The 14,968-nt window shown below is 45.2% G+C and overlaps 1 protein-coding gene and 1 non-coding gene across 2 annotated transcripts; both read right to left on the bottom strand.

Annotated features, from left to right (window-relative positions):
• Positions 1-347: 347 nt before the first annotated feature.
• On the bottom strand, positions 348-13,433 carry cln5 (CLN5 lysosomal BMP synthase). The gene is made up of 4 exons (XM_080198117.1): positions 13,326-13,433; positions 6,045-6,219; positions 4,199-4,424; positions 348-2,279 (listed from the first exon to the last, which is right to left on the bottom strand). Exons 1-4 carry the CDS (start codon positions 13,430-13,432, stop codon positions 1,768-1,770), a joined length of 1,020 nt encoding a protein of 339 aa, XP_080054243.1. The 5' UTR covers position 13,433; the 3' UTR covers positions 348-1,767.
• LOC145349563 (U2 spliceosomal RNA) lies at positions 8,470-8,667 on the bottom strand. The gene has a single exon (XR_013888089.1). It is a non-coding gene; the product is annotated as a U2 spliceosomal RNA (small nuclear RNA).
• Positions 13,434-14,968: the final 1,535 nt, after the last annotated feature.

Below are 14,968 nucleotides of genomic sequence, written 5' to 3'. Positions count from 1 at the left end.
CAAAGGGCGAAAGCAAAGAAATGCTCTATTGGCTATCCCACTGCAGCTGCCAAATTACCTCGATGCCTTGGATGCTCCTTGCCTTTGAGATTGTGTGAAAACAGCTTGGGGGGGGGGGGGGGGGGGGGGTGGTGGTGAGAGTGCGTAGTCACAAGCCCTTCCTTCTCTCTACAGCTAAAGCCACGCTAAGGAATTTGACCAAAGTACAAGTGTCCTGGCGAGCAGTATTGCTCTTATTGGAGTTCTGGTTATGTATTTCTGTGAAATATAGAATAGAAAGACAAGTAATTATTATTCTGGTCACAGCTGGAGTACTTGCAATAAATAAAAGAGCCTGCCTCAGAAAAGTACAGAATAAATGTATTTAACCACACAAAGATACTGAATTTGTAATATTCACAATATAAAAAGGAATCCACTATAAAAAAAACCTTAGTGATATGGACTGCTTGGGTAAGTCCAGACAATTTTTGGCAGATTAACCAAAGTTCAAATAATGTATAATGTAAATTGGCAAAGTATTTAACACAACATAATTACAGAAGGAATGCAAATGCTTAGTACAGATAAACTTTATGGTACGCTGTACGAGTCAAAGTTCATCGAGCCAAACTAATTGTGTCTATTCAGTGTGGATGACCTTCTGATCTTCAGCTAATACAAAACAGCTACAACTTTACTTGGGAATTCATATCGATAGTGATTGATACCATGTCTAACCCAGCCCACATACAACAAAGGTGGGAATGTCTTCTGTGCATTTGAGATTATTTGAGGCCATCGAGCCTGCACTAACTCTCCTAAAGACCATCTTACCCAGGCCAATTTCCCCCATACCCATAACCCCATCCATTAAGCATGGCCAATCCACCCAACCCACACATCTTTGGGCTGTGGGAGCAAACTCAAGCAGATACAGAGAGAACATGCAAACAACACACAGATGATCACCCAAGACCAGAATTGAACCCAGGTCCTTGGCGCTGAGGCAGCACTGCTACTACTGTGAACAAAAAGAACAAAGAACAAAAACAGCCCAGGAAACAGGCCCTTCGGCCCAACGAGCCCATGCCGCCATTTTAACATTACCAGTCCCCCCTCCACCCATGACCCTTATCTATGCTTATGGCATTCCACATTGAGGGAAACTAATTTAGGGACAATTTATTACCTCCAATCAGCCTAATAGCACATCTTCGGGGTGTGGAAGGAAACCGGAGCACCCGGAGAAAACCCACGCAAGCACGGGGAGAATGCGCAAACTCCCACAGACACCGGCCCAAATCCATGTGTCTGCACAGCAAACAGTGATAGTCACTGAGCTGTCGTCTTGCCCAGCATCTGGTCCAGTTTAAGCGCACACTGACGACATGAAGTACTAGGCTATTCTCGGACATCCAAGAGCAGCCCTAGTACGAACCATCGCGTGTATGCCCCTCGTTGGACAACAAGGCGGACCGACTTAAAACCTGTGCCACTCATTCATTCCCAAAACATCATGATTCACAACAGGATTCCTCCCCCACCCCCTTGTCTAGCCCCAGCAGGGTAATTCCTGGTGTATTTAACCTCTATCGTTAAACATTAACCCTGTAAATTCTAATACTGCTCAGAATGCTTACACAGCTCCATTTGATAAAAGTTAATCAATCAATAGCCTGAGCTGGAGGGACTGTATATCAAAACAAAATATTAAATAATTGCACTTACAGAAGTAGGCAATGTTACAGATGACATACAAAAAGTGATTTTCTTCTGCACATCTTGCTAAGCACCTGTCAATTTATTTTTAGATGGCAGAGGAATTTCTTCATATGTTATTCTAACATAGGGCTGTTTCATTGGTAAGTACCAATACTCAAAATTGAAATAAAGGTAAAAGGTTTTCTCCAGTATAACCTTATCGACTATTTCCAACAGACTTATTACCAACTCCTTCGCTGAATGTGGTGGTCTAAACGGAAAATAAAAGGAAGTAATTTCTTCCCCTAAAGTTTTGTTACTGTGTGGCCCAAAGATGGTGGTATCATTCCCAAGGTAGGTTGGCTCGCCACTGTACAGAAATATTCTGGTGTAGTTGGTTTGTATCGGGCTCTTAAAGACGGCACCCAATTTAAACAGTGTCTGGTAAGTTCTCAATACAAATGCTGAACAGTCGTAAGATTTGAACCACACGGTGGCATTGGGAGAAGGATCAGATTGAACAGTCCATGTCTCGTAATATATTCCAGTTCTGTTATCCTCCTTCACCCACACGGCCAGTTTGTTGAAAATTTTACCTGAGTAAACAGAGAAACAAAGAGTTACAAATGATAAAACAAGCTCCCTAAAATTATGTATATTCATAGATGTTCAAGCGAAATCTAAATCGAAATGTTTGGCAGGCTTTTAAATTGCAAGATCAGAATTTAAATATCTACTGGGACTAGGGTCATAGAACAATACAGCATACAATCAGGCCATTCGGTCCATGGTACCCTCCCAAGTGCCCACGTTTAGCCCATAACCCTCTAATCGTTTCCCATCTGTGTACTTATCCAAAATGCCTTTGAATAACTTTTGAAAAGTTGTTGTATTGTGCAAAGACAAGATATTTTAAACATTCTGAGCCCCAATTACATTTGAATTCTAAAATCGTAGAAATCTTTAAAAATGGACGAATAGTATTGAAGCTGCTGGACATGGTTCAAATTGTAAAATACAGACATTATGACAATGGGTGGGTGGAAGATTTTAATCACATGCTTCACATCACTTCATTTGATCTTTAAATGAAATACAAGTTGTGTTTTAATTTATTTTAAAATGTGGATCTTGAATGTGTCTCAATCACTTTCTCTGGCAGCTCGTTCCATATACGCACCACCCTTTGCGTGAAGAAGTTGCCCCTCAGATCCCTTTTAAATCTTTCTCCTCTAGCTTTCCATTCCCCTTCCCTGGGAAAAAGACTATATGCGTTCATTCCCTCATGATTTTATACCCCTCAATAAGGTCACCCCTCATTCTCCTACATTCAGGGATAACCAGGGGATTTTCACAGTTACTTCACTGCGGTGTGAATGTAAGCCTACTTGTGACTAATAAATAAACATTGTTTGGGGTTCATTAACTGAAGGTAAACTTTCTGCAGGATTGTTGTATCTGGATGCTACATGCATCTGTATATAGAATCTGGTTACACTGTACCCCACTGCTACAATGGATCTTCCAGGTATTCAATGTACAGGGGCAGACTTTCTTTAACAGTGTTAATGTACACAAGGGCAGGATCAGCAGTGGCTATGTAGCACCAGCATGCAAACCTTTAGCTACAATGGATTGTAACAAGCACATGTTGCTTTCAGGTTTGTGTGTGACCTGTGCTCTGCTGCTGTGATGTTGGTATTCCAAAAAGAACAAAAAAAAGAACAAAAGAACAAAACAGCCCAGGAAACAGGCCCTTCGGCCCAACGAGCCCACGCCGCCATTTTAACACCACCAGTCCTCCCCCCTCCACCCATGGTCCGCTAGCCCCATAGAACAGATAAACAACCCATGCACAGACAAACCCACCGTAAGCAGCTTAATTCACACCGTAAAGCTCCAAGTTAGCACAAGCAACAGGAAATCTTTCTCGGTGCAATCCAGGAATGAACCCCTCCCAGGAACGCACAAGGCCTAAGTGTGACAAAACCACAAGATCCTTGCCACAATCCAGCTGCACATTCTCAGGGTATGTTAAACCTCCCCCCAGTTAGGGAACCTGTGACAAAATGGCATGTTGCCAATTATCATGGATATTGCAAGATTTAAAGAATGTGGAAGGGACCTAAATTTCAATGCTTTCTCTCAACACCAGCAGAGACTGGTAGGAAAAAAAGTGGATTTCAACATAAATATTAACAACCTGTATACTTTGTAATATTGTTTCTGCCGAGAACTGCCTTCCACGCAGGATGTTTCAAATGGCAATTTTGTTCAAATGGACGGAACTGCAGTTTAAACTGAATTACGTTCATGCTTGCATTTTTAAATGCATTGCGTTTTGTTGACCTTCTGTTGCTTTTAAACTGCAGATTAATTTTCTGTACGCTAATGAGCCTATTCTAAATACCATCCTTTAATCACGTGAACCTTTTCAAGGGTAGGTTAATGAAAGTAACCTCTGGAACAGCCAACTGATCTTGGCACACTGAGGTGTGTCAGTGAACAAGCTTACCAGTTATTTCAGATACTTTGACCAAGGAACCATTTTCCTTCCAGTGTAAGTCATCTATCCCCTCAAAGAAACATGCGGCTCCTTGATTGCACCAGAAAGGAGCCTTAATTCCCGGTCGGAGATGTGGGAAGGTGCAGTTCCCAAGCTGAAAGAGTTCATACCACTCCATGGTATAGTTTTTGCCTGTCTGAATGTTCCGGAAACCAATGGCATCATGCATGATATGCTGCGATGGGGACGGGGGACGGGGGGGACGGAGAGAGAAGAAGAAACTCAAATCAATTGTCATCTCATCGCTAAGGTAAATCTTAAATAACTGCCCCAACTCTACCTATTTGGAAGATTCCCCTGATATATTCTTAAGTAAGTGATATCCAGCAAGTGCACTGAGAATTCTGTAGGAAACTTGCATTCTTGTGGTTGCAAATTGGAGTACAATTTGAGGTTTAATGAAAGGTAACGCTGCATAGTAGGCATGTACATCCCATGACATCTTTAAAGTTTATTACAAGTGGGGGGGCAGCATGGTGACAGTGGTTAGCACTGCTGCCTCACAGTGCCAGGAACCTGTGTTTGATTCCCGGCAGTGGTCACTGTCTGTGCGGAGTCTGCACATTCTCCCCGTGTCTGCGTGGGTTTGCTCCGGTTTCCTCCGACAGTCCAAAAGACGTGCTGATTAGGTGCACTGACCATCTGAATTGATTCTCGTTGCACTTAAACAGGTTCCGGCGTGTGGCAACTAAGGGATTTTCACAGTAACTTCATTGTGGTGTTAATTTAAGCCTACTTGTGACACTAATAAATAAAGAAACTTGAAACATCAACACTGCAATGAAGTTACTGTGAAAATCCCCTGGTCGCCATCTTCTGGTGCCTGTTCGGGTACACTCAGGGAGAATTTAGCATGGCCAATGCACCTAATCAGCAAGTCTTTCGGACAGTGGGAGGAAACCCGTACAGACACAGGGGGAATGTGCAGACTCTGCGTAGTCAATGACCCAAGTCAGAAACTGAACCTAGTGGTTATGTCCTACATTTGGTGTTAACTCCAGTATGACTACATCAATCACATTATAAAGCTATACCTGCAATCTGATTATGCAGTTGCTAGAAAGTTAATATGCATCTTGTTGTGCGGTTTCACACCGCTCATTTTCGTGCATGCATCTTAGCACATATGTTGCAACAGAAAAAGGTCCATCCGTGACTGCAATTCAACGGCGTGATTCTAATCAATTGCAATAGCAGAAACCCTCAAAGTGATCGAGAGTCCCCGCACAAATAATAAGATGGGCAGCCACAACTCTCCAAACCATCATTACGTGATCTCCACCATACTCCTGCCCGTGTACTGCACTTTATCCAGGCCAGCACTGGGAGTTTCAGCAGATACTAGTCTCTCCCTTGTAACCTGAAAGGGGAAACACACAGTACTCCTCACACACCCGAAAGACGTCCCAAACTATTTGGATTAAAAAAAGAGCTCGGGAACACCGAGTTTAAAAGTCGCAGCACATTTTAGTGTCAGGGTTACTGTTTTGTCCTGTGAAGTTCAGAGACGATCTCAGTTTTACACAGATGCTGGAGCTGACACCCAATGTATTTACATCTCGTCACGTCCCACAGAATGATACACTGGCAGTTCAGTTCACAGCCTAGTGTAGTGGTAAGTGATGTGACATCCTTGATACTCAAGTACACATACCCATATATTTCCTTTCATACTGGAAATAAACAGCAATATCAAAGTTAGCCTTGTTCTGACAACTGCAAAATTTGCACCGGATTGCCATGCAGACAGTACGTTTGTTGGGTCATTACCAAAGAAAAAGGATTAAAAACTCACAAAATGTCCAAGCAGGTCTCCATATTTGAACTCCCAAACCGGAGTCTGAAGCCGATAAACTTCTATAACGTCCTGGTCATTCATCCGAGGGATCGCCCCGTCAGGAGAGCCTGTGGGGCAGAATGGGTAAATGGGCTGACAGAATGGATCCGGTTTGGGCCGGTGGTCAAATCGTCTGTAAAGATAATGATGACAACAGGCAAAATGCCATCAAACGTCAAGACAAAATTTGGTGGCTAAGTATTGCAATGTAAATTAATTTTACAACTTTACGCGAGAACACTTCTGAGGGAGAGAAGGTTGAAAATAAAAAATCATGGTCGGGTGATCTATCATCAGGGGCAGGTGAGCCGCAGTCCTGCGGAGAGTACCTCAGGAAGGAGTCAATCTTGTGGCTGAGTCCAATTGACGACTCTCCTGCATTATCCTGGAGATCCAGTAATTAAAGCTCACTCTCGTAAACACTCAACTCAAGGGCACAAGATTCGTTTCCAATTTGTAAGGGATTTTGTCAATTAGTTAATTGCTGGGGATGGAGACAGTCAACTATTTAAGAGGACAAAGAGGCCAGAAACAGGATCACATGGTGATAACTCCATGAATGATTCCAGATTTGGCACAGCCATCTGGCCAAGTGTAGATTTAGAACTTCTAGCCTTTTGTGATCTTAAATTACTCACTTTTAAAAGCACTTCAAGCAATGTGAAATTAGCGAACCCCACATAAGGGCAGAACATTTTCCTTGCCTTATTCATGGGCTTTGGGAAGTTGTCAAATCCGATCTTTCTCCTATGCTAAATAGTTTGATTCTTGGTCCAGGACACCTCACGCACAATGTCAAGTTTTATCCACCAGCACACATCTTCTTTTCCTTTGTCACTGATGTGTGTAGTGCACAACAGCAATGTGGACAGAAACACAGTGTAATGTCCCAATGTGCTTCACAGAGGTTTGATAAAACCAAACTACATTTGGAGACAGTAGGTTAGATGACCAAGAGCTTGGTCAAAGAGGTGTAAAAAGGCTTTTCCCAGAGCTCGGCGACTAGGCAGTTGACAGAATAGCCACCTATAGCAGAACAATTAAAATTGGAGATACACAAGAGACCAGAATTGGAACAGTGAATCCTGAATTCTAATTGATCCACCATTGGTGACCGTGCCTTCAGTTGCCTAGACCCCAAACTCTGGATCAACTCACTAGAAAGACTAGAATTAGAGGGGGCAGATATCTCAAAAAGTTACGGGACCAAAGGAGATTGCAACCAGAGGCCACCAAGATTTGAAAAGATGGAAGAGAACATTAAAATGAAGACTTGCTTAAGTGCCATTCTCAGTCAATGAGCCAACAGAGGGATATAAACAGGTTAAGCAAGTGGGCAAAAACTTGGCAAATGGAATGTAACCTAGGAAGTTATGCACTTTGGTAGAAAGAATAAAGGAGCTGAACATTATTTAAATGGAAAAAGAAGTCAAAAAGCTGCAGCACCGAGGGATTTGGGGTCCTTCTGTATAGATCAGAATAAGCTAGCATGGAAGTGAACTGGGGAATAGGGAAGGCAAAAGAAATGTTAGCCTTTATTTCAAACAAGTGCAAAAATAGGTAAACTTTTCTAAAACTATACAAGGCGCTAGTTAGACCACACCTAGGATACTGTGAACAATTTTGGTCCCCTTATCAAAGGAAAGATACACTAGCACTGGAGGCAGTCCAGAGAAGGTTCACTGGGTTGATCCCTAGGATTTTCCTACAAGGGGGTTGAGTAGGTTGGGTCTGTGCTCATTGGAGTTTAGAAGAATGAGAGGCAACCTCATTGAGACATTGGGCAGCACGGTGGTTAGCACTGCTGCCTCATAACGCCAGGGACCTGGGTTCGAATCCCTGTCTGTGAGGAGTTTGCACATTCCCCCCACGTCTGCGAGAGTTTCCTCCAGGTGCTCTGGTTTCCTCCCACAGTGCAAAGATGTGTGGATTAGGTGGATTGGCCATGTAATTGCCCCTAGTGTCAGGGGGACTAGCTAGGGTAAATGCATTGGGTTATGGGGATAGGGTCTGGGTGGGATTGTGGTCGGTGCAGGCTCAATGGGCTGAATAGCCTCCTTCTGCACTGTAGAATTCTATGACATGTAGTATTCTCAGAATCCTTGACAGGGTGGACGCTGAGAGGCTGTCTTCCCTTGTGGGAGAGTCTAAGACCAGAAAGAATAACCTCAGAGTAGCGAGTCACCAGTTTAAGACAGAGATGAGGAAGAATTTCTTGTCGGAGGGTAGTGAAGGTGTTGAATTCTTTACCACAGAGGGCTGTAGAGGTTGGGTTATGTTGTTTTTATTCCAATTCAAAATCAAGTCCAATTCAGAGTCTCAACAAGTTGAGACATTCCTGATCCAAGCTGACAAGACAGGGCTCTCACCTCCCGACTGGGGCTTGATCTACACGATCCAAGCTGATTGGAGTAGGTGTAGCTCCTCCTCCAAGGCTTGATCCTATTTGCATCTTAGCCAAAAGGCTGAGATGCCGCTTTTAAAAATTGCTTCAAATGAAGCTAAAATGTAACCTAATGACTTCAATCAAGCACAGCATGTCGATACTACACTTGATCTTAGCCAAAGGCCAAGAAGTTTGGGTTGTTAAGTACGTTCAAGGCTGAGATGGATAGATTTTTAATCAGCAAGGGAATCGAAGGTTATCGGAATAAGGCAGGAAAGTGGAGCTGAAAAATACATCAGATCAGTCAATGATCTTACTGAAAGGTGGAACAAACTCAATGGGCTGAATGAACATGTTGCTCCTACATTTTTAAGGGGAATTTCACAGTAACTTCATTGCAGTGTTAATGTAAGTCTTACTTGCAACTAATAAACTTTAAGCTTTATAGTTTTATGGAGCACAGCAGCAAAACAGGAAAGGGACTGGCTACGAGGTAAGGCAGAGGCAGCAGAGTTTTGGATGACATCAAGCTTATGGAAGGCAGAATGTGGGAGACCAGTAAGGAGCACAAGGAATAGTTAAGCCCAGAGATAAAGAAGACAAGAGCGAGAGCTTCAGGAGCAGGCGAGTTGAGTAAGGGATGAAGTTAGGTGATGTTACGGAGGTGGGAATAGGCAGTGTTACAGATGGAGCAATGGCGTGAATACAAGGTCAGGAACTCACCTCGGAATCAAATGAAACACAAAAGGTTATGAGCACACACTTGAACACAGAACGTTGCCAGAGAGGGGGATGGAGTTGGTAACTAGGGAGCTGAGTGAACAAAGGCCTTTTGTTAATTTGGACAATTGCTGTTTCTTTCGAAGCAAGACTTGGAGAAAAACCATTACAACACATATCAGTAATTATGATCATGAGAGCACTTCTGATATTCCTTGATACGATGGGCCCCACTGGGGAAAAATAAACGTACTCTGATAGCATCTCCACTTTCACCCCGACACATAGGGCAGCTGAATACCAAATTGCCAGTTCTAACAAGCACTACGTTCCACAGTCACACAGTTCACTGCCACCTCAATTCCATTTGCTTGATTAGCTTTGCTAAACTGCACCTTGGGTGTCCCAAGATGTGCAAGTTAGGGAGATTAGCAGGGTAAATACATGGGGTTACGGGGATAGGGACTGGGTAAGATGCTGTGTTGGAGAATTGGTGCAGACTTGATGGACTGAATGGCCTGCCTCTGCGCTTTAGGGATTCTATGATTCATTGTAAGCTTCTACTTTGCTTTTCAAAAGTTAAATGTCTCCTCTTTAAATAGAAATCCAGGTGTCAAGAATTTTTTGAAGTTTAACTTTATTTATTAGAGTCACAAGTAGGCTTACGTTAACACTGCAATGAAGTTCTGTGAAAGTCCCCGAGTCACCACACTCCAGCGCCAGCTCGGGTACACTGGGGGAGAATTTAATATGGCCAATGCACCTAACCAGCACGTCTGGTTCACAAGGATGTTGCCAGGACTTGAGAAACCGAGTTACAGAGAAAGGACTAAGTTAGGACTATATTCCCTGGAGCGTAGAAGAATGAGGGGAGATTTGATAGAGGTGTATAAAATTATGATGGGTATAGATAGAGTGAACGCAAGCAGGCTTTTCCCACTGAGGCTAGGGGAGAAAAAACTAGAGGACATGGGTTAAGGCTGAAGGGGGAAAAGTTTAAAGGGAATATTGGGGTGGCGGGGGGGGTTTCTTCACACAGAGTGGTGGGAGTGTGGAATGAGCTGCCAGATGAAGTGGTAAATGCGGGCTCACTTATTATTTAAGAAAAACTTGGACAGGTACATGGATGAGAGGGGTGTGGAGAGATATGGTCCAAGTGCAGGTCAGTGGGATTAGGCAGAAAAATGGTTCAGCACAGCCAAGAAGGGCCAAAAGGCCTGTTTCTGTGCTGTAATATTCTATGGTCTTTCAGACTATGGGAGGAAACCAGAGCACCCGAAGGAAACCCATGCAGACATGGAGAGAACATGCAGATTCCACACAGACAGTGACCCAAGCTGGAAATCAAACCCAGGTCCCTGGCATTGTAAGGCAGCAGGGCTAACCACCGTGCCACCCTTAAAATACTGTAGATGCTGGGGTTCTGGAACGTAAATAGTGACTGTTTCAGACCAGACCAAGTAAGGTGGTGGAGGCAGGCATGCTGGACTTGTTTAAGGTTTACTTAGATAGGCACATGAATGAAACAGGGATGGAGGGTTATAGGAGACGGTTTTAAAAAGGGTCAGAGCCTCGGGACGTTACTGGAAATGTAATGCTACGTGTTAATGTCTTGTCTCTTAATCCGCAGGTGTGTCAGTCCACCTTGTTGTCTAACGATGAGCATGCACTTGGGGGTCGTGAGTGGGCTGCTCTTAGATGTTTTGAGTGGCCTAGTACTTCGCGTCGTTGTGTGTGCTTAAAACTGGACCAGCAGATGGGCACCACAACAGCTCAGTGACTATCACTGCTAGCTGTGCAGATACATGGATTTGGGCCTGTGTCTGTGGGAGTTTGCGCATTCTCCCCGTGCTTGCGTGGGTTTCCTCCGGGTGCTCCGGTTTCCTCCCACACCCCAAAGATGTGCTCTTAGGCTGATTGGTGTAACAAATTGTCCCTAAACTATTCTCCCCTGAATCTGGTTACAATAGGGGTACCATAAAGAAATGGCGGAGGTGATAGTGGATGCCTTGGTGGTTATTTTCCAGACGTCGCTGGATTCTGGGGAAGTGCCGGAAGATTGGAAAGCGGCTAATGTTACGCCGTTGTTTAAGAAGGGTGCCAGGCAAAAGGCAGGGAATTATAGGCCGGTTAGTTTAACGTCTGTTGTAGGTAAAATGTTAGAATCCGTCATCAAGGAGGAAATAGCAAGGCATCTTGAGGGGAATTGCTTGATAGAGCAGACGCAGCACGGTTTCGTTAAGGGGAAGTCGTGTCTGACAGATTTATTGGAGTTCTATGAGGATGTGTCTAGGGCGGTGGATAGAGAGGAGCCGGTGGATGTGGCCTTTCTGGATTTTCAGAAGGCGTTTGACAAGGTACCTCACAAGAGGTTATTGCAGAAGGTCGGGGACATGGAGTTGGGGGTAGGGTGTTAGCGTGGATAGAGGATTGGTTGTCAAAAAGGAGGCAGAGAGTGGGGGTTAATGGGTGCTATTCGGATTGGCGGTTGGTGACTAGTGGAGTGCCCCAGGGGTTGGTGCTGGGGCCTCAGCTATTTACCATTTATATAGATGATCTGGAGGAGGGAACCGAGTGTATGGTGTCGAAATTTGCTGATGACACCAAGATTGGTGGAACGGCAAATTGTGCGGAGGGTGTGGAGAGTCTGCAGAAGGATCTAGATAGGCTGGGCGAATGGGCCAGGAAATGGCAAATGGAATTTAATGTTGGCAAGTGCGAGGTGGTCCACTTTGGTAGGAATAATGGTAGGAAGGACTATTTCTTACGTGGCGAAAAACTGCAGCAGGCGACGGTGCAGAGGGACCTCGGGGTCCTTGTGCATGAATCGCAAAAACCCAGCCTGCAGGTGCAGCAGGTGGTCAGGAAGGCTAATGGGATGCTGGCCTTCATAGCGAGGGGGATTGAATATAAAAGTAGGGAGGTCTTGCTGTGGCTGTATAGGGCATTGATAAGGCTGCAGCTGGAGTACTGTGTGCAGTTTTGGTCGCTGTACTTACGCAAGGATATTTTGGCCTTGGAGGGAGTGCAGAGGAGGTTTACTAGGCTGATACCGGAGTTGAGGGGGTTGAGCTATGAGGAGAGGCTGAATAAACTAGGCTTGTACTCGTTAGAGTTTAGAAGAATGAGGGGAGATCTCATTGAGACGTATAAGATGATGAATGGGATGGATAGGATAGAGGTGGAGAGACTCTTCCTGCTCAGAAAGGACAGTAGGACTCGGGGGCACAGCCTCAAGATAAAGGGGGGGCGGTTTAGAACGAAGTTGAGGAAGAACTTCTTCACTCAAAGGGTGGTGAATCTCTGGAATTCTCTGTCCGTTGAAGTGGTGGAGGCTGCCTCGCTAAATATTTTTAAGACGCGGGTTGATGGGTTTTTGATAAGCGAGGGGATTAAGGGTTATGGGGAGAGGGCGGGAATGTGGAACTGAGCCCCGACAGATCAGCCATGATCTTATTGAATGGCGGGGCAGGCTCGAAGGGCTAGATGGCCTACTCCTGCTCCTATTTCTTATGTTCTTATATGCATACACACGGGTCAAGGTAGGTGTAGGTTAATGCTTTAAGACGGCGGCGCGGGCTCGTTGGGCCAAAGGGCCTGTTTCCCGTGCTGGGTTGTTCTTTGTTCAGACAAAAATTCCTCACCCCGACATGTGAACTCAGTTTTACTCTCCACAGACATCATCAGACCCAGAGTGTTTCTAGTATGTGCTGTGTACAAGTCCAGTTGCAATCACTGGCCTACCCACAGTCTCTATGATCCTTTAAATCTACCTCTTTGAACAAACAATTGGCCATCTGTCCCCATCTCTCTTTTATAAATCGCCAGTGGAATGCCCTAGGTTGTTTTACATTCAAGAGGCGACACAAAGTTTTCTTCTAAATGAAGAAACTGAACCTTTAAAGGCCCCCCCCCCCCCCAGAGGGGGTGGAATGGTTTCACATTGCCAGTGGCAGCACCATTACTTATCCCAAACAGCAGGTCACTGCAAAGAAATAATATCTGTGCTTTTACTAGAGTTTCATTTCCAACTCTGCAACTTATTTTCAACGCCTCTGCAGCCCTCGAGGGATCGCTTCCGCGTTGCCCGGGGCTTTGGAACCAAAGCGAGTTCAACCTGGGCTGCAGCTTACCTGTAAGGCACTGGCCATGTCTGCTGGGGGGCTCCCCAGCCAGCAGCGCTGAGAGATCTTAGCAAAGGCAGCAAGAGGCAGGTAACGCTCCACGGGCGGATTCCCATCCTGCAGCGGCAGCAGCTCAGTTAATCTTAATCCTCCCTCTTACACAATGATACTAGTTCCTGTTTCCGAGTCACATGAATCGTTGGCTTGTCTGTTAAACCGTCCCCACCAGCTCATTGCTGGGAGCCGCGCTCACTCAAATAGCAAAAAAAAATCCACATTTATCTGAGGTTTGAAATAGTTAAGGGGTGTGAGATTAAAATACATTTCTGCAGTATAGTCCAAGAGATGATGTCTCCCTCTGTGTCTACAATATATTTACAATCTGCCCCCTTTTTGCTTCTGAAATTCGTTTATGGGTTTCTTCTAAGTTACTTATTTAAGCTTAGTGTCACAGGTAGACTTACATTAACATTGCAATGAAGTTACTGTGAAAATCCCCCAGTCGCCACACTCCAACGCCTGTTTGGATACACCGAGGGAGAATTTAGCAGTGCCAATGCTAAAACTTAACCAGCACGTCTTTGGACTGTGGGAGGAAACTGGAGTACCCGGAGGAAACCCACGCAGACACGGGGAGAATGTGCAGACTCCGCATAGATAGTGACCCAAGCTGGGAATCGACCCAGGTCCCTGGAGCTGTGAGGCAGCAGTGCGAACCACTGTGCCACCATTCTGCCCCACTGTGGGGCAATCCATGCCTTGAAGAGCTGTGGGCATCTCTCAAGGTCTGTGTGCCATCTACAAGGTGCACCACAGCAACTTCCCAACCCATGACCCACCGAGAAGGGCAAGGGCAGCAGACACTTGGATATACCGTCACCCACAAATTTCCTCTCCAAGTCACACACCATCCCGACTTGGAATTATATCACCTTACATTCCCCCTGGAAGTTCTTCAGCACTGTGCACCACATTGGCTGCAGCGGGAAGAGGGTGGCATCTCTCGAGGGCAATTAGGGATGGGCAATAAATGCTGGCCTTGCCAATGACGCCCACATCCCATGAAAGAACAATAGAAATATTCACACCCCCCCAAATCTGTTCCAAATGCAGGAATTTTGAAAAATGTTACCCGAAGTGTAGTTTAGGTTGATTAGCCATGTTAAATTGACCCTTAATGTTGGGGGGAGGGTCAACAGGGTAAATTTGTGGGGTTACGGGGATAGGACCTTGGTGGGATTGCTGACGGTGCAGACTCGATGGGCCAAATGGCCTCATTCTGCACTGTAGGGATTCTATGAACTATGTACAACACACATTCAACAACTTTGAGCTCCATCCACAAAGTTATCCACAATGCAAACCACTGTGCCACCACGCCACCCACAAAATTGTGGCAGGCTGGCACAGTGGTTAGCACTGCTGCCTCACAGCTCCAGGGACCTGCGTTCGATTCCCAGCTTGGGTTACTGTTTGTGTACAATCTCCCCGTGTCTCTGCAGGTTTAAGAACATAAGAACATAAGAAATAGGAGCAGGAGTAGGCCATCTGGCCCTTCGAGCCTGCCCCGCCATTCAATAAGATCATGGCTGATCTGTCGTGGCTCAGTTCCACATTCCCGCCCTCTCCCCATAACCCTTAATCCCCTTTCT

The sequence above is a fragment of the Carcharhinus amblyrhynchos genome, chromosome 10, assembly GCF_965287045.1.
Source record: "Carcharhinus amblyrhynchos chromosome 10, sCarAmb.v2.hapA, whole genome shotgun sequence".
Classification (NCBI taxonomy): domain Eukaryota; kingdom Metazoa; phylum Chordata; class Chondrichthyes; order Carcharhiniformes; family Carcharhinidae; genus Carcharhinus; species Carcharhinus amblyrhynchos.
This window is presented reverse-complemented; position numbering and strand designations above follow the sequence as displayed.

Coding starts and splice junctions, on each gene's coding strand:
- cln5 (XM_080198117.1), bottom strand. CDS start 13,432: ATGGGAATCCGCCCGTGGAGCGTTACCTGCCTCTTGCTGCCTTTGCTA. Junction 4,425..6,044: donor GAGACCTGCTTGGACATTTT/GTGAGTTTTTAA, acceptor TCCCCATCGCAG/CATATCATGCATGATGCCAT. Junction 2,280..4,198: donor CAAAGTATCTGAAATAACTG/GTAAGCTTGTTC, acceptor CTGTTTACTCAG/GTAAAATTTTCAACAAACTG.